This window comes from Aulonocara stuartgranti (genome assembly GCF_965226115.1).
Source record: "Aulonocara stuartgranti genome assembly, chromosome: 6".
Lineage (NCBI taxonomy): Eukaryota > Metazoa > Chordata > Actinopteri > Cichliformes > Cichlidae > Aulonocara > Aulonocara stuartgranti.
This window is the reverse complement of record NC_138944.1, coordinates 27809436-27834185: the sequence shown is the minus strand read 5'-3', so window position 1 is coordinate 27834185 and position 24750 is coordinate 27809436. Positions and strand designations below refer to the sequence as shown.

The 24750-nt window shown below is 40.3% G+C and overlaps 2 protein-coding genes across 2 annotated transcripts; both read right to left on the bottom strand.

Annotated features, from left to right (window-relative positions):
• Positions 1-1935: 1935 nt before the first annotated feature.
• Positions 1936-18792, bottom strand: cpe (carboxypeptidase E). The gene is made up of 9 exons (XM_082535946.1): positions 18409-18792; positions 9070-9266; positions 8713-8880; positions 7587-7704; positions 6817-6999; positions 5650-5789; positions 4990-5089; positions 4678-4796; positions 1936-3123 (listed from the first exon to the last, which is right to left on the bottom strand). Exons 1-9 carry the CDS (start codon positions 18647-18649, stop codon positions 3025-3027), a joined length of 1365 nt encoding a protein of 454 aa, XP_082392072.1. The 5' UTR covers positions 18650-18792; the 3' UTR covers positions 1936-3024.
• Positions 18793-20083: 1291 nt separating this feature from the next.
• msmo1 (methylsterol monooxygenase 1) lies at positions 20084-24361 on the bottom strand. The gene is made up of 6 exons (XM_082535947.1): positions 24290-24361; positions 23211-23507; positions 22925-23073; positions 22312-22438; positions 21987-22141; positions 20084-20889 (listed from the first exon to the last, which is right to left on the bottom strand). The coding sequence occupies exons 2-6, from the start codon at positions 23463-23465 to the stop codon at positions 20700-20702; spliced, it is 876 nt and encodes a 291-aa protein (XP_082392073.1). The 5' UTR covers positions 23466-23507; positions 24290-24361; the 3' UTR covers positions 20084-20699.
• Positions 24362-24750: the final 389 nt, after the last annotated feature.

Sequence of the window (24750 nt, the reverse complement as noted above, 5' to 3'; positions counted from 1 at the left end):
GAGGTAAATATATGGTATAGAATAAATAAGCTGTAATATCAAAGTAAAGTTACACTGAGCTAAGTATCTCCAGACAGGCGTTCAGGTAAGTTTCAAAAAGGCTTTTACCACAGGGCCAACATCCCAACCTCCTTTAGCTACAGAACAGGCACGTTTCTGGGAGTGTTGGTGTGAGAGTGGTTCAGTCAGATTTACAGGTAAGTACAAGGCTGGCTCATATATCTCATATATTCAAGAAGCACTGTGAGCTGACAAAGGGGTCGGGAAAGCAGTTCAAAGATGCCTGAGCTATACAGGCTGAATGTGAGTAGAGCCACAATCTAAAAGTGAGTGCAGACAAGAGTCAGGTTTAAGTGCTGTCACTGAAAGACAAAAAGCTGCCATGCCAACAACAGGTGTGTCCTCTCTGGACCACACCCACCTCCGTACACGCACACAGAGGAGAGGGAGAGACAAACAGATCTTTCAATCTGAGCATCAGGATGGGGAATAAAGATGAATGTGACGTAGTCATTTGTGCCGGTTTCAGTTAATGAGTATTTTAGAAATTACTGATCTGCCAGGCATTATATGGGCACACTGAGCATTAGTTAAACGTCACTCCTCACCAGATGCGCAGTCAAAGTGAAGTGGTTAAGTGAACAAATCCATGAAAACACAAGCTCACTGTTTCTTACTTGTTCTCATTGCTGTTTGTTAAAGGTCAGTCACACCCACACATCTGTTTTCACTTATTCTGCCTGATTAGACCTCAGTTTGGAGTTGCTAAAATTGCATGAATCCACTGCACTATGCATTAATGTGCAAGGGGGAAAAAACGATATATGTAAAGTGATTAGAAGAGTCAAACTGACATCAGAAATTGAGTCCATGCCAACACAATTTAGAGATGATGTCCACTGTAACCAACCTTAATATTAATAAAATATTTACAAAAACAAAATAATTACATTCAGTGTTTAACAGAAATTCTGAATGTAACAAAATCATTTTCTTTTGAATTAAACATTTTTTTATTATCCTGATTTATAAAACTTCTTTTTTCTTACTCGTTTGAACATTGCTATACTGCTGGTATACAAGATCGAGAAGCTCCTGCAATGATCTTACTTCCCTTTTTTTTTTTATTGTTTTTGCTTTTTACCAATAAATTCATAAACTATAACATAAGTTTAAGTTTATGCAGAAATGAGCTGTTTCTATAAAAAAAAGAGAAGGCTAAAAGGTTACCAAGTCAGAGAGATGCACAGCGTTGCTGCACTCAAACAGAATAGAAATCTACATCAGAATTTTATATTCTCATCTTATTTGAGCTGTAAAATGTTTAAAATGCAAACATCATCTTCTTATACAATAATCAAACAGGCACGTGCTTGTACCAGAACATCAAACTTGGTTTGGTAAGTCAGAATTTGCAGTAGTGATTGTTATATGACCATTTCACGGATGGGTGTTTGCTATAATTATAGGCGGTAACTTCTCCAACCATCCGTAAGCAACACCTTATGGCAACAGCTGTGAGCACTGAAAACCTAAAACTATATGCTGTTAGATGAGCTGACATCATAAAGTGAAATTCTTTTGCTCATGAGGAAATAAAGAAACCATAAATAAAATGACTTTGTTAACAGATTTGAGGCATTAATGCAAAACTTCTGCTGAATGTTTCCCCTCTAATCCACTGTGGCATCTCGCCATCGGGCCTATTTTTAGGGACTGTTTCTCCATTTCCTTGCAAACAGCAAATGCTTTCCAAATTATCCCTGTAAAAAAGTAAAAAGCTCAAAATAGAGGGGCTATTTTGAGCTTTTAATGAAAACCTAATAAAGGCTTTAGCCTTACCCATTTGCTCCCATCCATCAGCCTCATTAAGAAGTGAACAACTGCAGTTGCTCTCACCCAAAAAGAGCTGAAACAAAAGAGACCAGACGGCAGTTCGACAACATAAAGAGGGGAGTTTTATTGATTTGTTTATTCTTTACATTGTTTAAACCATTTCCATAGCCATACATTCAATAAATCCTTTCTGAGCTCTAAAATGAAGTGAACTGCATCCATGTAAGTCAGCCAACTGTCCACTCAAAAGATTCATGTTGCAGTAAACATGAATCTTCCTTCGTTATGTTTTACAGTATTTCCTGTGTAGTGCACATACAAAGGAATGGCTTTGGGTTGACTGATTTATTAGTGTCATGATCGTGGTTCTTCATATTTTTTTAGTTACAAAAAAAACTTTTCTTGCTATACCTAGTTCATAAATACAGTATATATTATAATATTATAACCATTCATCTTGTGCTGGAATCAAAGCTGTGCTGCAGTTTTAAAAAAATCGTAACATCAATAACGTATATGGAAACTAGCTTGCCTGTATAGACTGTTTACAATATGATGTTTACAGTGATTTTACAGTGTTTTCAATGTCCCTGATTATCTCAGTACCGTAGTGCGACATCGGCTTTATTTTACAGGAAAAAAACAGCACGAGTATCAGAGTGTGTGTTTACAGCTACTCAGACTTGGAAGGTTTCGTGTGTAGTAGCGTTGTGTATGTATTGGTACTAAAGCCTGGAGAAACAGAGACATTTAAAACAGGAGGGGAAATGAATACTTATAGACAGAGCCATGTGGCAACCATGTAAACAGATCTTTTACATACATTATTACTCAGTCAGTCATTCATTGGATATATAGGTGAGTGCCATGGTTACCAATCACGTGTACGATAAAGAACACAATACCACGGAAGTCAAGACCAATCTCACTGCCAGCAAGTTGCCTGCAAATTCCTCCTTTTGTCTTTCACTGCGCGCGCAGGATATTCAAACAATCTACAGGAGTGTGAGGCAAACTCTTACATTAATAAACAACAAAATTAATTAAAGTAAGAATGGAGAGAACACAATCAAAAGAAAGAAGTAGAAGAAGAGACAATATATTCTTTTTCAGAGCGGACGGGCACACAGAACGTTGACTATATTACATCGAATTGTGGATGCTCCGATCGTCAGCGAGACAAAATCGTTAGAAGTTCAGTGTCTCTGACATCATCTTCCACCAATCCATCAGCTCCTCCCGCTCCTCCTCCTTCCTCTCCATCAGGGACTCCAGCTCAAAATCCACCTGAGACACACAAGATACAGCAGCTGAGAACCAAGGAGGATCCAACGGACTTTGGAGCTAATGTGTTGGTTTTGTAAGTTGTTCTTTAACTAGAAACTTTTCTATTCATTCATTCAAATGTTGCTTTTTTTCCTATTTTCTCTATCCAAACATTGATTGTATCGACAGGCAGGCATTAGGATGGAATCAATACTGGATATTTTGTTGCTATTCTTTAATTCCAATATGTAAAATATGTATTAGTTTTTTGGAAATGAAAAAAATACATCTCAAACCTGCTCTATAAAGAATAGCAGAACCTTTTTGTGTTTATTGTCACGTCTACAGACTTCTTGAGCTCAGTTGGTGTCATCGCACTTAATCCACAGTTACAGGTGGCCACATGTAGATGAATATCACTGCTTTCTTTGATCTCTCTCCAGGCTTTTACTGACTCAGAACAGATCGCAGCATCGAACAGCGATGTAGCAGCACCATCGACCAGGACAGGGCCGGTTGGAAGACAATTCTATTAAACTACAACTGACACCAGATCTTATCTTAAAACACTAACAGGGTTATCATGACCCCCCATATGAGACCATATCAACATAATAATAACATCTTTACTGTCATTGCACATATGCAATAAAATCGAATGCAATCTATAAGCGCAGACATCTGAAAAAAGGATAAAAATGTCTTGTATGTCAAAAAGAAATCTATGAAGGTCTCTAAAAGTAGCCATTTTCCTGTGCCTTCAGTGCGCGATTCATTCTCTTTTAAAATTTGCACAGTTCCAGCAGTGTTTAGTGCAGTTATTACTTCAGCTTTTTCATCTGTTTGTCCTTGTTTTTAATGTCCTGAAAAGTCTGGGCAGAAGTTCAAAAATAGCAGAACTGATTCCATCTGATAATAAAGACTCTGTGATGCAACTGGAAGCTTTGAAAAGATTCTTTAGCTATTAGTTGATAAACTAAAGCATCCTCCATGACAGGAAAACAACTGGTTCTCTAGAAATTAATCTGGGCAATCTTAAGATTGTTAACAGGGCTGGTAAGAAGAAAAAAATAGAGACTCTGATATCTTTTATCAAGAATATGCAATCCAGACTGATTTTGAATAGAATTCAGTTTAAATACTCATAATCATTTTTCTGCTGCAGACTCACTTGGTAGCTTGCAGACTTTAAAAATTCTGCCCTACAAATTCCGTCCTATGCAGCTTGACATGAGGGCTTCTGAGTGAACAAACTCTCCTCCCTTTGTTACTCATACTAAGCACTTAACAGCTGTTAAACGTTTAGTGGCTTATTGTGAACAGACACTTCAACCGAGACCTTACATTATTACGTAGGCGGTGCCAACATTAGTCAGACATCCAGCATCTGATGTGTTTGTGGTGTCTGCTGGAGGGACCAAGGTTCAGTGACTTATTCTAGATTGTATATTTTCATATAGGTGTAGGGTTTAGAGATCCAGAAAATATGGCTGGGAAACTTCCACTCAGGTTACCTTCTGGAAAGATAAAGGACCCCACAGGGAATGTGATGGGTCATTTGTTTGTGTGTCTTACCCTGGTTGCAGGGCTGTAGGGTACAGCCACCTTCTTGATGACAGTCAGGTATCCAGGGGCAGAGGCTGCCACTTTGTAGTTTCCTGGAGCCAGTAGGCGCCAATAGTCTCCATCTTTGGCTATAAAATACAGATTGTCTTATTAAAATGTGTTTAACCAACACACTGATGCTCAGAGCAGCTCCGAGCAACAACTGCAGTACCCACACTATCCACGAGATGGAGGCATTGCACCATCTCTCCGTTATATTTCTCACATGGAGCAAGCAAAAGCTGTGATAGCACTTGTGCTTTGTGAATTGTGTGAATTTACCTGTGGTGATGTCATGGTCAATACCCTCCACAGATACAGTGGCATTGGAAATAGGGTTGCCCTGAAGGTCACGGATAAAGCCCTTAACACCACGGTGAACCTGCACACAATGCGCACATTGACACGTGAAGAACATGTTCCCTCTAGGACTGATGGCAGCATTTTTTCAGGTGTAAAAGATTTGTTCGTTTTTGGTGGAGAAGATGTAATGTAACAGTGTCCTCAGCAGAGCATTGAGCATTTAATAAATATAGAGCTTTTTCTGGTTGAGCAATCTCTTGTGAGCAAACAAAGGAAGAAGTGGCATCACCACAAATTAGTGTCTGACGTCTGGATGGGCAGTTGCAACTCTGACGGCGTGAGGCTGCATTACGTGTCCGATTATGTGGTTCCTTTTTACCATCAAAGTCACGATTCTTTCACCTCCATTAGCAGAATTAGTCACATAAATCCTGCCAGATCCAACCTATGATCTGAAAATATGTTGTGACTGTGAAGGTCAATTTTGCTCTTATAGATGACACATTTTGCAGTTTATTTCAAGCATTAGCACTTATAGACTTGAGATTGCAAGCATTGGTATTGTCTCTGGGTCAGCTGTGCAAATGGAAGAGACTGCAAACCGTGATTTATGGCATCTGTATTTAGAGTCCTGCCTACCTGCTCGATGTAGTTGACGAGCGAGTTGCGGTTCTGCTCCCAGTAGCTCTTCAGCGTTTCCTCATTGGGGAACTTGTCGCAGCTGAGCTCCAGAGTGATCTCGAAACTGTTGCTGCTGAGATAGTTGAAATCCTGCATTCCTGTAAACCGCAGAGAGAAAGAAAGCAAAACCGAAAAAGTCAACAGAATTCAGGATTATATATTTGAAAATGGGTTAACCATTTACCTGAAAACAATATACATAGTTAAATACAGTGACTTGAGAAAGTCTTCACACCCACGTCACCTTGTTCAGTTTTGTTATGTTGCAGCATGATGCCATCAATTCTTTTTTTCCTCATTAATCTACACACACTACCCCATACGGACAAACTGAAAACAGAATTTTTGTAACATCCTTCCATTCTCTTTCGCTTTTCAGGGTTGCGGGCACACTGGAGCCTATCCCAGCAGTCTTAGGGTGAGAGCCAGGGTACACCCTGGGCAGGTCACCAGTCTGTCGCACGGCTAACTCATACAGACAGACATTCACACCTATGGGCAATTTAGAATAACCAGTTAACCTAACCCCAATAACTGCATGTCTTTGGACTGTGGGAGGAAGGCAGAGTACCTCAAGAGAACCCACGCAAGCACAGGGAGAACATGGAAACTGCACACAGAAAGAAAGAAAGACCTGATTGGTGCAATTGAACTCAGGACCTTCTTGCTGTGAGGCAACAGTGCTAACCACTGTGCCACCATACTGCCCGCTTTTGGTAACATCTACATAAGAATTCAAGCCTATTGCAAAAAAACATATTAGCTCAATCCCTCCAGTTTCTCTTGACCGTTGCTGAGACATTTCTACGCCTTGACTGAAGTCCACCTGTGGTAAATTTAATTGCCTCTCTATAGAAGGCCTCGTGGCTGACAATGCATATCACAGCAAAAACTGTGAGCTCAAATTAACAGCCTAGAGAGCTCAGAGACAGGGTTGTTGCAAAGCCCAGATCTGGGGAAGCCTACAAAAACTTTTCTGCTGCATCAGAGTTCCCATGAGCACAGACGCCTCAGATGGAAGAGGTTTGGCGCAACCAGGACTCTTCTGAGAGCTGGTGGCTTGGCCATACTGAGCAATCAAGGGAGAAAGTCCTTATTGAGAGGTATGCTTTAGTTGCCTCTTACCTCCAGGCACACTGTACCAGGCCCCGCCGTTAGTGATGCCGTCTTTGAAGCTGGAGTCGTCATCGTTCTTGCGACACGGGGCTCGGTGAGGATCGGACATGACAGGGTTATACATGGAGTAGGCTCTAGCCAAAGACTTGAACATCACATCATCCGGACTGGCGCTGTACTCATGCGTGGATCCTTAATGAGAGGAAAGAGAACAAACAAGCGCTCGCCATTTAGAGAGCGGCTATGATGAAGTGTTAGCAGAAAACGTGTGCCTGCTCAACACATTTTGTTTGCTTTGAGCGATGACGCAGAGGAACCGGCCGGTGGAAAGATTTTCCATCTGATTTAAATCAAATTTACGGCATTCTAAAGAAAAGGGACTAAAATGTTTGCTGTTACATAAACGGTTCAAATATTTATCTTGATAAACATCCTCACATGAAAGAAAGGAACAGTTTACATACAGTTTAACAACCCAAACAGGAAAAACAGGTGTGGGAGTGATCTCTTCTACTAAAGGCGAAGCAAAAACTTCACTTGCTCTGTTTGGGAAGTTTTAAATGTGGATATTTGGGTCGCATCATCAGGAATCATATCTGCGATGATGATGATGAAGAGCAGCGCCAGTGTTTTATAATGTTTTTTTCTTTTCAGTGGAGGGAATAGGCTTCAATAAAACTCAAATGGACTCTAAAATGTGATATAAATGTCCTTATACTGTGTGTGTGTGTGTGTGTGTGTGTGTGTGTGTGTGTGTGTGTGTGTGTGTGTGTGTGTACCAGTGCGGGTTTCATCATATGGATAGTTGGCCACAACGTCTCCTCCATGCAGGTTTGCCGAGAGGACGAAGGGGATGTCCATGATCCAGTGGATCACAGCCTTGGTCTCTGGAGCCAGCTGCAAATGTGAAACATTAAAAAATTACAATTACAATAATGTTTAGATAATAAATGTCTAAAGCAATATCACCTTCGACCTACACAAACTCAAAAAAAGGATTCTTGACCCTCAATAAACATGGTACAATAATTTTGAATAAAATGCAGTTGAAATATATCAAATCAAAGTTGTATTTATTCAACTGATTAATCATAAAGGAAAATATGCTTGGTATAAACTGAATGCATGCCAGTCAAGTCAATTTAATTTGATTAGATTCCATTAAATTTCATGTACGTATGTCACAAAATTAGAATTTACAAGTAATCAAATTACTTAATATTCAAAGGATTTCCCATCAAATTTGGTTACTTTTGATGAATGAACATGAAAGGGGTAATAATAAATGAAAATGCCATTTTTGAATTGCTAGTTATCAATTCATCATTTCTGCACATGCACACACAAAAAATGCCACCCACACACACACACACACACACACACACACACACACACACACACACACACACACACACATACATAGTGGACACCCCACTATACCAAGGTTCAATTTTGGGGGGATTTTGATTCCCCACTGAGCTGGCAACCCTTCATTTAGCCATTCATTTACTAGCTTTGTTATATTATACACTTTTGATTATAGCAGCTTTGGTTCAACCTCACATTTTCCATCCTTCTACTGTAAATGTCCCGTAGATACCCACAGATGTTCAGCAATCCACACATGAAAACAGACCAGAGCAAATGGACTATTTATTCCTTTCTGTGCAACATTTCTTAAAAATATTTAAAATAAAGTTCTCAATGTTAATATCATTTATTAATGAACTTATATAAGCATATTTATTACATAGCTTGAATTAGCTTGTTTCTGAGTGACACAGAAAGGGTGAATAAGACTCAAACATTTGAGTCTTAGCATTATTATTGCTACTTCAGTCTTTTCATGGTAAGTAAGAAATAACGGCCACCTTATCCTGTAATCAGTAAGTCAGTTTGTTTTACCTTGGTGTTTTCATCCACAGCCTTCTTCATGTTCTGCAGCAGGTGGTTGTTGGCTCCGCCTTCCCGCTCGTTGATGTAGATGATGCGGTCCAGATCAGGGAAGTTACGATTTAGATCCACCCCCTGCGCATTACTGCGGCCCACAAACCAGTCCTTAATCTCTCCGGGCTGCACAGTAAACAGAAATGAGATGGGGACAGATTAAAAGACAGTGTCTGGAGCTTTAATAGATGCTGCTCTTGCTGTGTAGGTGTAATTTAAAGACTTGTGGTTCCTAAATGACTGTTTGCAGGGCTGCAAGCTTAAACTGTCCAGACGTAAAGTTCAAAAAGTGATTTTTACGTGCTGTTTCTTCACCTGTGAGGCGGCTTTCTCAAAGCCGTCGGGGTTCATTGACGGCATGAGGTGGATGCGGGTGTTGTGGATGAGATCGATGATGGTCTCGTTGCCCTGCTGGTACTGGTTGCACAGGTACTGAGCCAGGTAGATGAGCAGCTCTCTGCCCACCGCCTCGTTGCCATGCATGTTGGCGATGTATTTAAACTCAGGCTCACCTGCAAGAAACCAGAAGGCTCCTGTTGAGTCACTGTCACACAGACGTAACTGTGACTGGACATAATGTAACCATCCCTGTTGTGAAGAGCAGGTTTTTGGCCGAGAGGCAGAACTGAACACACATCTCACAAAGGAGGAGGATTTGACAAAGCTGACAATGAATCAGCATAAACCACTCTCACGTAATCTCACAAAAAGAAAAAAATGCACACATACAGCTGGCCACATCGACACTATAGCGGGAAACCATCATGGAAACAATCTGTTATCTCCTCGGGACCAAACAGGTCGCATTATGATTTGTTATGGAAGTTATCGTGGACACAGAGGACGTCCACGCTCAAGGAGTGACGAACACACTGACTCATCAACAGAAAGGTTACATCATATCAAACGTCGAGCCCAGTGCTCCTCTGGACAATAATGAGAGAGACACAGTGGATTAAGCAGCGACTGTGTCACACACTGTTCTGTCAGACACGTGGCACCGAGGAGCCTGCTGATGATGGGTTTGAGAGAGAATTTAACTCAAAACACCAAAATTAATTCCCCAAATCACTGATTAACAGTCACCAACTATGATTACTGATGATTGATTAAAACCTACTAATTAACAAAGTCACTTAAAGTCATTCCAGTTACCAAATTATCAGTGTATTTTACACTTGGGGATAGTATTTTATTATTACGTCTTTTACGTCTATTAAATATGAAGGTGTTTGTCTGAAATGAGGCAGGAGGCCGTACATGGCAGGTTCAAATGCCAATCTAATTTTGGATTTTTTTCAAAAGCTTTTAAAGCTTTTACAAGCCAATCTTCACCACAGTGAGCTCTTCAGATCACCAGAAAAGTGGGTAAATGGCAAATGGACTGCTTCTTATTTCAACTTTTCCACTCAAAGCACTTCAAACAACAAGTCTCGTTCACACACACACAATCATACGAGCACTTTTTTCCTTCTTTGTAACATTCACACGCATTCACAATCTGATGAGGACAGTTTGGCATGCAGACTGTAACAGCCAAGGATCAAACCACCAACCCTGGCGATTATTAGATGACCTGCTTACCTCCAGAGCCGCAGCCACTCATTTGTTATCAGTTACATTTCAGATTTTTAAAACATTTATGTTTTGCAAATAATGGATTTGTCAACAGTAAAAACTGTGTACTGGTCACTTGTAGTTGTCATGGAAACTTGCCACCTTGTCTGCAAACACTCACCAACAACTTATTAAGCAGTATTTAAAAAAAAGAAAGAAAAAGTAAAAGATGTGCTTACCACTGAGACCAAAAAGATGCAACTTTAACTGTGAAGGTGGACGGCTTATGTTTCTGCTTTGTGTCAGTTTTTCTAATTTTTCCCTACAGCTTGAAAAGTAAATGCTGAGTGTTTGCAGGCAACATTGCCTCAACGCAAGATGATTTTTGGTAGAGCAATTTCACCCCTCACCAAATGATCAGGGGATACACATTAGTCCTCACTGAACAGTTACCAGTCAGCATCTAGACCTGTGTGACTGGATGACAAATCTTTAAGAAATGTACTTTTATCCTTGCTCACTGAACGTCTGTGTTTAATACACATATTACTGTATTGCGCCAGGGTCGTAGTCTGATATCCTGATTATGTTTTGCACATTTCAACATCCTGTCCTGTTTTTGAGAACCTTGGATCTGAGTTGATTCTAAATTTGGTTCCTTTCTTTGTATTTATCTAAAAATACACACTGTACCATTTGGTGGATTTACTGTTATTGGCCACGTCAGTGCGTGGGTAGAAAAACTGCATCTGCTTTTCTTTATCAAAGGTGATCTTGCTTTCATATCTAAAAGCTATTTCTGTCTTGAGCCCAGTGAATTTGCCTTGTAATAAACCCACATGATCCCACCATCTGTTTTAGATACTAATTAGGCTCTTCATCTATACAAATATATACAAAACACGGACAAGTTTGAAATTGGACCTATTTAAAGCCCTTTAACAAAATGACAAAGAAGAAAACGTATGAGCTGCAGCGAGCTGTAAACATTCTTTGATTGGCTATGAATCGAAGATTAATGGCTTTCTGCGGCTGCACGAGAACAAAGTCTTTTGTTCAGATCGGTTACAAGTTATAAAATGTAGTTTGAGAATGGCAGATGTTGAAAAGCAAGCGAGTATCCAAGTGTGCTGAAGCCAAATCGCTGCAGGGTGCTGGTTTTACTGAGAACTGTGTTTTTATTGTTCTTCCTTCTACCCTGATTGGGTCATTTCGTTGTCCTTATTTTTCCACTAAAGAATAATGACTATTATTATTCTGTGTATCTTATATATATTCTTCTACAACTAAATTATTGTATAAAATGCTTTCAAGACTTTTTAAATCCATTTTGGCTGTACTCTTCATGTATTTGTAGAGTAACGCCAGCAGCTTCATGCGTGAGTAATACACACACACACACACCACCCAGCCACATCTGGTAGTCAGGTTATTTTTAAATGTTTGAATCTCCTCACAGTTGCTACTAATGATTTCAAGCCTGCAATTAACTCTTTCTGTCCTGGCGTTGCTGGATGTTTTTGTTTTTACAGCCTTCAGAAGCCCGACAGAGCTGCCATATGCATGTGCACACACACTCAAACACACACACTTTGATGTTGCATTCAGCCAAAAAATGAGTTACTGTGTTTCAAGCTATTAAACAGATGCTCAGTATCGTGAGACATTTCCCGTCTCCCTTACGAAACACGCTTTTATGCTGTTGAACTCCATGTTAGCATGCAGACTACAGAGCTGTGCATGTTTATTTAGAACCCATATATGTGCAGACTCATGTAGCTAGTTATGAGGTGACATGAGGAGTACGCCTGTCATTTGTTTTCATATGTTTTTTTGCAGATTCACCCTCATTAACACTTCATAACAGCTCCATCTGTTCTGTTTTTACACATGCAAACCCTCCCCCTTATTTCTCAATCTATTCCTCTTTTCTGTTAAGGTCAGAATGAGCTTTAACTCTGACACCCGCGTAAAAAACTGCTCACACATGAAACTGCAAATGTGGATTTTTCAACATATGAAACTGATGTAGCTGAGACCCTTCACTTCTGAAATGTAAGACGTCACCTGTGATAGCATTAGTTCATAACAGGAAACATTCCTATGTGAATTCATCCGTTGTTTCTTTTTATTTTAAAGCTTGAAAGTGAATATGTGGTGTGACCACATTTGTTCCTCAACACAGCCTGAACTCTCGTTGGCAGTTTTCTTCTAACTTCTTTAAGTAGTCTTCAGGAACAGTTTCCAGGCTTCTTCAAGGACACTCGATGCTCTTCTTTGGATGTTTGGTGCCTTTTGTTCTGTTCTCTGTCAAGATGATCCCACAATGCACCAGGCTCTGGGAGGCCAATCCTTGACTGTGTTTTTTTTCTATCCAGGTATGGTTTTTATGTACTGGGATCATTGTCATAACGCTGTTAACCTTCAGATGCCTTTCTGATGGTATTATATAGTGTATCAAAATCATAATTCCATCTGTTATCTTTGAAATTAGAACAGATGATGAGGTTTTTTGATAGGTTGCTAGTAACAAAGTGCATTCAGATACAATTTTAAACTGGATGTTTGCTAAGTCATCTGGTACATGTAAACACCGGTTCACCTCTTGACTAAGGTGCCTTTTTGTGCTTCAGTGATTCATAGATCAGTGTTAAGTTGCTTAGCAAACAAAAGATGTATCTGATTCTTCATCCATCTGAAAATAGCCAGGTACAAGGACTGGATTAAAAATGAGTGAAAAAGCAGCTAATGTCAAAAGAAGAACTTTAAAAGACTTTCAGAAAGTCTGGAGAACTATTACAAATTAAAAGAACTATTAAAAGAAAGTTGGACTCCTGTTGTTTTGAACTGGTGCTACAGTATATAAATTCAATTCAGCTGAACTGAAAAGAAGAAACAAGGGTTGGTGCAAGACTTTTGTACATACATGTTTTAAGTAGTCCACATATGATACTCACAAAAGCAGTTAATATTTAATTTGTAAGGCTGAACAGGTTTTACTAGTATGTAAAATATGACAAAGGTCCAGATCAGCCACATCCTTCATGTGGAAAACATCCCAAAGCCAAAACAGATTCACTTTACAGTGATTCAAATGAGGTGAAGATGAAACCATTAAAAATTTAGTCTAACTAATTGATTAAGAAGAACATCACATCATCTTTCTCTGTTTTCATGGATTTTACATATCACAACTTAACTTCAGTAAAAACTTGAGTTTCCAAATGCTCTTTAACTTTAAATCACTCCCTGCTGCTAAAGGTTAATATGACACATGTGACGCTGCCAAAATCCAATGCATCCTCCGACCTTTGTCACAAATGATCAGCAGCACTAAAGTCTCCTAGGCGACCGAGTAATTATGGCTGCAGCTACAAACGTCATTTGGGAATGACCACATTAAGCACGCTCTCAGTCGTCGTGGCAACCCTGCCAGGGGCAGGTTCTAAGGGAGATAAATGAACTGGGAGAGCGAGTAAACAGACTCTCACTCCGCATCTGTCCGTCTGTCTCGTGCCTGGGTACACAAACACACTCATATACACGCTCACATTACAGACACATGGACAAAGACAAGAGAAAGCTCACCAGTGCTCAGTTTATTTCTACCACATGAAGTCATTTTTTATTCTGACAATTATCTTTAATCTATAGTCTTTGCTTTAGATTCTTTTGGATGGGCATCGATAAAAAAATTCTTGGTATGCGGATGCTCATTCGCTGCTGTAGTCTGTAAATGCTTGATTCCCCCTATCCCCCGTGAATGTACCAGTTTCTGCTGGTGTCTAAACACCTTTCTAAAAACCTGTGAAACTGTTTTCAGAACACAACAACTCACGTCCAAGATTTCAAAGCCTCTACATTTGTAGTCTATAACATAGAACTTGTGCAATTTTTGCCTCTCATTTACACATTAATGGCTGTGCTCTCCTGAAAGAGCACTCTCACAGCCTGTGGGAGCTATAGTTGCTTATAACCGACGCCTGCCAAAAGGGAAAAAGAAAAAGGATCTGCTCTCCTGTACATACCTCAGAAACTGACAAGTGTTAGAAGCAGACTGGGTTTTTTGATTTTTGTGTTTTTAGGACATGGACATCATCAAAATCTTTCAGGATTCCACGATTGAAGACATGGGAGAGAAGTGCCTACATGTCGGCTGTGAAGCCACACAAAAATAAACTGCAAATGAAGAAACAAAAAATAAATAAAATATCAAGAGAGGAAAAAAAAGGAACAAAGAACAAAAAAGTGTAGGAAAGGGTGAGAATAAAAGCAAAGCTGACAGTGGAAGATGGAGGAAAAACATGTCAGAGCAGAGTGAAGGCGAAGAATGAGGAGGAGGTGGTAGATGGCTGTGGGTGTCTGATGTATAATGAATGACCTCTGGCTGATGCCTTGGCCTTTCTTTCATCCATTTTTTTCCATTTCTGCTGTTCCCTTATTCTCCCCGTGTTCTTCTTCACCCTCATCACACTTGCACTCCTGTGACGCTCCTGTTTTTTCAATTATCATTCCTGTCATTTTTAGCTCCTTTTCCCATCAGCACCTCTTGTCTCTCGGCTGTTTTCACCATCTCTACACGAAGCAAAATGTCCTCATTTTAGATCCCCTTCCCCTCCACCGTAATGTCTTCTAACAGGAGCGTGTAGCATTGAAAAGGACAGGTTATAGTCAACACACCCAGTGTCATCTGATATGTTATATTCAGCGGTGTGTCTGCCTGTTATATGCTTTAACCGGGCATCTCAGTCTGTGCTCACTGGGGATTTCACACTTTCACTGTCGTATCATAAAACAGACGGCCGTGCAGTCTTATGACATCTTCCACCTCGTGAGATGGTCTACAGCAGATTGGATCAAGCAGTACCTCATACTGACATATTTTTTTCACCTTCAGACAAAGCCAAGCATATTACAATATAGGGTTTCTCCTACTGGTGTTAGAAACATTGTAAATGGTTCCAGACATGAGAGCCAAAAGAGTTTAACCAGAGCCTCATTTCCCCTGATGAAAAGAAGCTTTTAGCTTAAATATAAGCCAGCTGTGAGATTCAGACTCCTTCAAATGATGGAAGCATTCAAATCCTTTAGTTTGAATAACAATCCTCAAATGGCTCCTTGAGTATCAAAAGTACATAATGTGCACTTTGAGGGACATTCACGTGTTTCTTATGTACAGTTTAAGCGGTGGTAGTAGCCTAACTATATTCAGACAGATTTAATGCAGCAGTTTCCCTTTTAAAAGGTGGATGGTGGAGAAGTGGCATATGATGAATCTACCTGAATACATAAAAATGAAAATACTTGACTTTTTTTAAAAAAAGCCTACATGTGATCACTTTCTGGCAGGCTGGTGTCAACGGTAAATGAATAACACGCCATTTTCCTCAAATCATTTCACTCTTCCTGTTTCCTTTTCAAGTATCATATCATGCCAAGTAGTTTCAGCCATGAAAAGCCTAGTCCTGAACTTTTCATGCCATCATACAATGTTAAAGGAAATGCCAAGCTGAAAGCGCATATATATGGCACTCGAAACAGGTCTGAAGCGCTGCCCTGTGATGTCGTATCACCGTGGACAGCAGAAAGAATCAGGAAACGCAACATTTACCCCTTTTTAATGGTAAGCTTGTCAGATAACAAGTGTCTAGGCAGACCTACACATCCAGCGGAATCAGTGCAGTATTGTTTGTTTGAATCATGTGTCTGTCCACCTGGCACACCCCAGTCCATTACTCACTCTCCTTTTTTTAAAAAGATTTGTTGACAACAAACTGCTGCAGGAAAATATGTGGGTCTTAGCTGCCTCGTGTTCTGCTGAGTTCATTCGTTTCCTGGGAAGGCATTGCTGTCAGCTACAGATTTTTTTTTCGCAACATAACCAAACATAAAGACGAGAAACAAAATCAATGAGAGCAAACCAGGCACTAATTTGGGTTCGGGGGTCTGTTTTGGTGAGTGAGAATGTGACCCATTGAAAATATAGAAAGACCTGCTGATCCAGACTCCATCCACACTATGGGCACTGAATGTATACTAATGTGTTACAAGTATTTATGACTAAAGGCAGGTCCAGTGCCGCACCGCATGACAGATGGCTGCTTACTGACAGATGCATCCGCTCAGAACCATCACCATGGTCTTCCCTGAGCCAGACAGTCAGCCAGCCAACCACGAGCCGCTAGTCGGCTCAGTGCACTAAGCCGATCTGTTGCCCCGGCAACAGCTATTTTGGCTCCACCTTAGCTCGAACACACTGCAGGCTCAAATAAAATATGAGCAGGACGCCTTAAAGGAAGCTTGAGTTTTATCCTTCTTGTCACACATCCGCAGTTCCCTCCTCTTACTCTGCTCTGCCCCATCTGGAGCTCCTCTCCCTCTGCGCTTCTCTGTTTCATCGTGCTCCTGCCCTCTGTGGATGTTTTGCTCGGCAGAGATGCAGAGGGAGAGGAGGAAAGGGAGGAAAAGGAAAAGGCTGAAGGAGGAGGGGAGGCCCCAGCCCTGTTTAGCGAAGTAGCGGCTTGGAAACTCATCTGGTAGTAATAACGGCTCGCTACTGTGACTCATGCCTGCGTACGCCCACTGGACTATTACAGACTTATTTAGTATGTATGGTCATTAGACTCTGTGACCATGTGAGCGGAGTGGCACACCAAACCTGTGGTGCACCATTAACGACGCAAAAATACACCCATAGAAAAGATACACCTCTCCACACAAATAAATCCCACAAAATATTACCTTTGTGCTACAATATAACGAGTTTCCGCTTTCCTTTGAAAACTCTAGCTCAGGATTACTGAAATGAAATTAATTATTTCCTGCAGTAGATCATGGCTAAAGCTCCCATTTGGAGAGAGCTGGCTAGGAATCACTAAACCATTCCCAAATGTTCATTAAAGGTTAAATAAACTACAGGCTAGGGTTGGACCAGCAGTGTACCTCTCACTGTTTCCATACTTAAAGCACCCCAATGAGTCTGAGCGGGTCAGCAGTGAGGTTTGGATTAAGAGGTCAAAATGATAAAAGGACTTTATTACTAATGTATGTGAAAAACAAGCCAATGCTCAGTTAGGGATTGGTGTTTTTAATGTTTACCATCATATATACAAATGAAGACATGGATTCCAAGTCTGGCATTTTAAAAAGAGAGCTAAAAGATTAAAAATAAATAAAGAAACCAAAGATTGTTTCAGTGACATCCTTCCAAGAAAGCATAAAGGCTAATATTCCGGGGAAATTTAACCACGGCCGTTTTTCCACAGAGCTTATGATCATTTGGGGCCCTGGAACAAACACCCTCTGTATTTAAAATATTTTGGAAAGCCATCTGATGAGTCTGAAGATGCAGCTTTCCTCCCAAAATGGAAGTTTCCCATCTAGGAGAGGAAAATTTGGCAAAAGGAGAAGGTGGATTGCATCTAAAACGCGGTTAACCACATCTGTAGTTGTTTTGCCTAATGCACCGCATCAGTAAAACTCATCATCTGTTGTTTCATCCAGTAAATAGTACAGAGCACTGAAGCAGATAGGGATGTAATGATAATGACTGTAGAGCCCTGCTAATGACTAATGGGTCCATTTAAGTCAAAGCCTCCTTCCTTTGAATTGAACTTCCTTTTTAAGCTGGAAAGCCTAATTCGAAACACCTCCAAATAGGTCACGGCACGATCTGTGGTGTTTTCTAAGAATCACGAATCGGGATAAGCGCAAAGAGATCATTATCAATCAGCAAAATGGCGGCTTTGCACGGCTGATCCCACTATCTAGATTCATCAGAACTGATGCAGCGGGGCCCTCGCTCGCCCCTTTACGCACAGCACGACCCACCTGCGCTCCTCCTCTGCTGTTATCTCGGGGACACAAGTCATTTTTCTATAACCTTTACACACACACACACACACACACACACAAATGAGGGCATAGCCAAACTGCTGCTATGCGCAATAGTGCATAATGTATTTGTGTTATCCCAGCGGGTGGTAATGGATTTATATTAGTTCATTCCACGACAGAAAGCAGGGACAAAGGGAGTGGGGATGGTGATGGTCCCGCGCGTTCGGTGTGAAACAGACTTTGTGTTTGCGTAAAACTGACCAGGTTCGTGCGTCCCCGGATTGTCGGACATCTCTAGCACCAGCAGCTCGCGGCCTTCGAAGCTCTCCCCGATGGTATAGATGCGGGTGATGGTCGGACACTGCAGCCACACCGACACCAGCGCTTTCCGCAGCTCCTCATAGCGGTGGTACTCGAAGGAGATCGCCCCGTCGGTACTGGCCGCGCTGACCAGGGTGACTACCGCAGCCCCGAGTATAACAACCGTAAGGAAGTGTTTCATTTTGACGCGTCCTCGTTTTCCTAAGCTTGTCTCCCTGCCTGCCGGCGGCTTGGCTCCGAGCCTTATCTCTGCGCTGCAGCCTCGCTTTAGGCTATAAATATCCTTCCCTCTGCTTCTCTCTCTCTTCCCTCTGAGTGTGATGCGCTGTACCTGAGCTCAGGCTCCCCGTCAACATACTGCGTAAAGCCAGCCACAACCAACCCCACATCCTGTCATAATTTTCAAAATAAACTGAAAAAGCCAAGATTTATTTAAATTGCTTATACACAAGGAAAACTCGTTATTGATAATACAAGAAATAAAAAGGGAGGATGGAAAAAGAACGAAAAGTAAACAAGACAACCCGCAGGTTGCAGCATGGACGTAATAAGTCAGTAGAAGAGTATGAATAAGCACAAATGACAAAATATTACAAAAAAGTTTGTATTATGGCCCTTACAGGAACTCTTTCAGGGCATTATTTATGTTAAAACACGCACATTCAGTTTAGAGAATGCATGCTGCTATAGCTTGAGATGCTTCTGTTGTCATTTCCTGCTCATTTTTGCTTTGTTTTTGTGTCATTTTTTTCTTTTGTAGAAGATATTTTACACAATAATATTCAATATTGCAAAATTAAGGACTATAATCCTAAACCTCACCCCCAACGAGGCATGGCAAGGATCGCTGCCCCTGCCTGAGCCTGGTTCAGCCAGAGGTTTCTTCCTGTTAAAAGGGAGTTTTTCCTTCTCACTGTTGTCAAGTGCTTGCTCATACAGGGCTTTTACCTTACAATATAAAGCACCTTGAGGTGACTGTTGCTGTGATTTGGGGTTATATAAATAAAATTTAATTTATAAAAATTTTTATACACTTAAGTAATCTATTAATTTTTCAAAACAACTTTTCAAAACATGCAGACATGGTCTTAGGCTGTTGAGCAGCACAGTTCACCAAAGCTGCGGTATTAATGTAAAAAGAAAAGGTGTTTTTATTTATTTGTGTGCCATTAACAATTAGAATTTGCCAGTTTTATGTATTGAGTTTTTCCCGGGTCACATAAAATGCCTCACTTCCTCTTTGGTCCTGGCTGCTGTTGGCTCACTTGATGCAGCTGCCTATGTGCGCTGGACGGAGCTGCGGGGGTGTGTCCACAGTGCAGCAGTGAACCAACTCCATGTACACCGAAAGGCCACAACATTAAAACCACTGACAAATAAAATGAAAAACACTTATCATTTTTGAGAAGATGCTATCTTCACCCAGCAAGCCTCTGGAATGCTACTTTGACACATACAATGGGCCTAAGCATGGCAGCACTTAGTCAGTGTTTCCACTCACTATATTAAAAAAATTTGCAATTTAGCAGTAATGGATAAATTTATAGCTCGCTGGCACATATGTTCTTCTCTGACTAAATTCAGAAAAACAAAACTGCTACAGCAACAACTCCTGTTTAAATTTGTTCACATATTTTATTCTGACAAAAACAGAAAAACAAAACACCAAAGATTTTTTTTATTTTATATAAAATTAGAGCAGCATTTAATTATTTTTACAGGCTTGAATGACCTAGAACACATCCCCTTTTCATCAATAATTTACAGTTTGCATCAAACACGCCTGACTGGTTTGTTTTCAAAAGTCTGCATTGAGTTTATACAGTTTCCACCGAAGTGCAGATTCAACTACAGGAAGGAAAGACCGCATCAGATCAATTAGAGGAAGTGCTAAAGTGCTGAGACATTCAGAGGGTTAAAGAAGCATTTAAGTTTAAGCCTTTTGATAACAAAGAAAAATCGAAGTGAGGACTTGATGGTTTTTATTCAGCCAGCTGACATTTCTTCTTTTCTAAGAAGGCAAAGAAGGCAGACCGAACCAACACGCAGTCTGATTCATAATCAAACCACAGCTGTGCTGACTCGTTTTTTAAAAACACCTTTTGCATGTGTTTTATTAAGTGTACAGAGATGAAAATCAGCAGTAATTGCGTGGTTTTGTCTGTACGGCTCACTGCCTCTTCTCCACCTGACAGGACAGGCGTGTGTCCATGAAGGGAGGCTTGAGCAGTTTACTGCGTCTTCTTATCTGTCTGCTTCTGCATGTAGCTGTTGTACTGGCTGTCTGTCTTCAGCAGTTTGTCCCACCACGTGAAGGTGGAGGCGTAGTTCCCGACAAAGTTCATGTGGTGGAAGTCGTGGAAACGAGCGCCGGCGTAGAACGGGATCAGGTGGAGCGGGTTCAAAGGAATGTCGTAACCGCTAATAGAAATAAGAAGAGGAAAAAAGATATGTCATAATGTCACCCAAAAAGTGACCAACTTTCACAAATGAGTAAAAATCTTTGATGATAACTATCCTTCTAAAACAAAAACATTTGTCTTTTTCAGAAAGCAGAATGGTTCTCAAAGTCTGTTACTGTAAAACTCATAACCTTTACATATTTCTAAATTTCTAATGTGTAATCTATATCTGCAGGTGGTCAAGTGTATATTTCCTTTGTGTGTGTGTGTGTGTGTGCGCGTGTGTGTGTGTCTATATGTATGTGTGATGTACCGGCAGACTGTGAGCTTTGTGTCTTCCCAGAACTTTATAGTGTTCAGTAACGATGCAAATGTTTATGATCTGCTTTACTTTGACTGTTAATTTGCTTCATTATTTATAATGTTTAATGTTGATTGTTATCAAACTTATCAAACTGTTTTTCCTGAGTTTTCTGAATATCTTGACCTGAGCCTTTTCTTAAAAAGACGCTATACAAATAAATGTGTAATTTTGATTATTATTATTATTATTATACAGTAAACATTGTTTTCATAGAAAAAGTTAATTAAACAATATTATAGTCAAAAGTACTATTTCTACACTACAAATGTGTGATAATGTGTCCTGTATTAACAAAGGAGTTAATGAAGACTGTTTAACAGAACATCTGATGAGCTCTGTGGCCCTCTAGAGGACGACCTCGACACACCACAAACTAAAGTTAAGATGTATGCTTAATCAGTTTGATTGGGCTCAGTGATGAAGCTGTAAAATAAAAATGAGTGAAAACAAACTACATTGTCCTATTTACAGCCACCATAATAAACCATCTGGCACAAGGCTGTTTCTGGACAAGAGGTTCAGCTTAAAGAGAAATTAAAACCTCCAACTTCTCTCCTCACTCCCCCCACCTGTATCTTTCCCACAAATCTCATTGGGTTGAAGGGAGAGAATGAGAGAAGAAGAGAGATGCAAGGTTCATGTGCTTCCTTGAGCTGCATTTAAGAGACTGAAAGATCATCTTTGATTGTGGAATGATTTTCAGCAGAGTGAGGAGTTATTTAGTGAAAAGGAAAGCGCCCACTGTGTCCTACCTGTGAACATCGATGGTCTCCATCAGACGGAAGGCGACCCAGGCCCAGAGCAATAACACGTGGTTGCAGAAGATCATGATGCCAATGAAGAAGCCAGCCCCGAGGATGATCGTCTCAGCGGGGTGAGCGTATTCTGCCTGCATGCCAAACGGAGCCTGAGGCAGTGGAGAGACATGCTGACTGTACGTACACATAGTGTTTTTTTTGTTTGTTTGTTTTTTAATTGTAAACAGCTGCTAAAACACGCTTAATAAGTAACTCTTCCATAAACAGACTCAGCAGAAAGCTTTGTTTATTGATCTTATCACTCATCTGTTTTACTCACAGTGAAATCATGGTGGACTTTGTGGATGTACTTGTAGATCCGGCGGTGATGCAGTATGCGATGAAGGAAATAGTGCCAGGCATCCTCAACAACAGCACAGCCCAAGCACTGAGCCAGGAGATATGGCCTGGAGAAGAAGGCCAAGAGAAGTTTACAAAAGCACACTGAAATTATCCCAACAGACAGATCTGACAGACAATTAGCAACATGTGGAACAACTGTGTTACATGTATAAAGCATATTCAAATGTTCCCTTTCTATTTAGAAGCAGATCAACATATCAGGTCATGTATAATAAAATGTAAGTATATTTTTATATAAATTATTGCTGTGCAAGAGCGAAAAAATTCTTTAGAGTCTTAAAGAGTTTCATTGTAACCATAATTATTGTATTTAGGGAGTCCACATTTGATTTCAAGGTCACACTTTGGTAAATAAAGTTGGGTTAATACCAGTGTTAACATGATGTCAATACATTTTTTTTAATCCTATAGTTGTGGTTAATAGCAATGCATTACAGGACCCATAATTCATATGACAGTTGTGAAACCGCTCTACTGTATGTCTAGGTCACTTTAATCCATTTAGGTGTGCATTATTGATCTGCACTGACCAGCGTGGCATGGAGTCCCAGTCATAAGGAATGTTGAAATACTCGGTGAAGTAGTAAGTGCCAAAGATCAAAGGCAGCTGGATGCAGAAATGGTTGAAAAGCAGCATCTTGAAACACCTCCACTGTTTCTCCCACGTCTCTGGCTTGTCCTGAAAAAAAAAAAAATAAATCCAAAGGGATTTGTGTCTCTTCCCGGGGATCAGGAGAATGCGTAAACCATCCATCTTCAAACAAACAAACAAATAAAAAACAAGATCAATATCCAACAATTTAAAAAAAAACAAACCTGCTGAATCTTGTATTTTTGCATGAAAGGCAGGAACTGGAAGAGAAAACCGGGCAGGCAGAACAGGAAATAGATTAACTCGTGGACGATGAGCGAGCCCCAGGTGGCAATCTGGAATTTGGTGTAGTTGTCCAGCATGTAGCCCCAGGCGTGTTTCAGGGAGGGCTGGAATGGGTTTTCTGGCAGAACAGCATCGACATACTCGACTGCAAGATAGGCAGAGCTCAAAATGTTTGCAGTGCCGTTCACCGCCATGCTGAAAGATAATGCAAGCTGGCTGCAGGTCAGGAGAGAGGCCTGAAAGACAGGAACACAGCTCTTAGTTATATCTGTAGGAACAAAAATAAGTAGAATCGATGCAAAATTACATTTCCACTATAGTCATGCTACACCACAGTGTAAGTTTTAAAATAAAAATATAAGACAAAAATCAGACATAATGTTAAGGATAATTATTAACTGAAAAAAACAAATACAATAGTAGAAGTAAAGTATTCAAAGTAGGAACAGCTATTTAAAAAAAACATAATTTTCAATGTTAAGTCATTTAATAATGCCACTTTACCATAAATTTTGTCATTTGACTGGGCTACATCTCTTTGTTTGTCATTTTTTGACGAAGTTGTTGCCTACAGTAAGCAGACATTCAACTTTAGGACGTTTTTTTTTAAGTTTTCTTTAAAGCTGCCAGAGAGTAACTATTTTTATCAATAAAAACACGCATAACGAAACTAATAATACAAGTATTGACACTTTCCCATCTCACAAACGCATTCAAGCTAACAGCTCTCCAATTTTAAACCCTACTACCTCTTAACACATAACACCTCATAAAAGCACCAGTGTGTCAACTGCAGGTGGCATAAATAAAATCTTTATTAAATTAGTTTATGAATCATTAACTACGTCTCAGTAAACAAGCTAGCAGAGGCCTAAATATCTTCTACAGGCTTTTGCCCGAACTTGTGGCACTATATTCTGCTGTTTTTACGCCTAAATAACAAACAAGTATTTTCTATAGAAGCTAAAAATGTTGCTAAATGCCCTGATTAGTGCCGACAACAAGCTTCAACCCTTACCTTTCCGCTGTATGTCCCGTCTACCTGAGCGAGAGGTGGCCGAGCGGGTGAAGTATAGTAATATCGGATACTCCGATTGGCCGAGAGGAAAGGAGATTGACGTCGAGGGGCCGAACTTCCCCTCTGATTGGTCCGCAAAATGGAGCGACTATAGTGAGACTGGGGGTTTCTACAGCAACAGCCAATCAGAAGTGAGGTCTGCTTTCGTAACCGAAGCATAAGTTAACAGGCTGTATGAGGGAAGAGATGGGGTGGTTCGTCCCGAGATACTTGAGCCATGCGTTATCTTCACTTTTAATTGTATTTTATAACAGATTCTGACTCCAGTGTTTACTGTGGAAATACTGTGGACACGTTGAGACGCACGTAGTATGAGTTATGTTTGTTTTTCTGTATTAAAAATAACTAATTCGACACAAATTAAACTTTAGGTTTTCCTATTTGTTACCATATTATCTAAC

What these genes read in the sequence shown, in the direction of transcription:
- msmo1 (XM_082535947.1), bottom strand. Translation starts at nt 23,465, where the DNA reads ATGGCGGTGAACGGCACTGCAAACATTTTGAGCTCTGCCTATCTTGCA. An exon ending in TGGGACTCCATGCCACGCTG is followed by an intron (nt 22,439 to 22,924) that starts GTCAGTGCAGAT and finishes CTTCTTCTCCAG; the next exon opens with GCCATATCTCCTGGCTCAGT. An exon ending in GAGACCATCGATGTTCACAG is followed by an intron (nt 20,890 to 21,986) that starts GTAGGACACAGT and finishes TATTTCTATTAG; the next exon opens with CGGTTACGACATTCCTTTGA.
- cpe (XM_082535946.1), bottom strand. Translation starts at nt 18,649, where the DNA reads ATGAAACACTTCCTTACGGTTGTTATACTCGGGGCTGCGGTAGTCACC. An exon ending in ATATGATGAAACCCGCACTG is followed by an intron (nt 7,000 to 7,586) that starts GTACACACACAC and finishes CCTCTCATTAAG; the next exon opens with GATCCACGCATGAGTACAGC. An exon ending in TGACCATGACATCACCACAG is followed by an intron (nt 4,797 to 4,989) that starts GTAAATTCACAC and finishes TGTATTTTATAG; the next exon opens with CCAAAGATGGAGACTATTGG.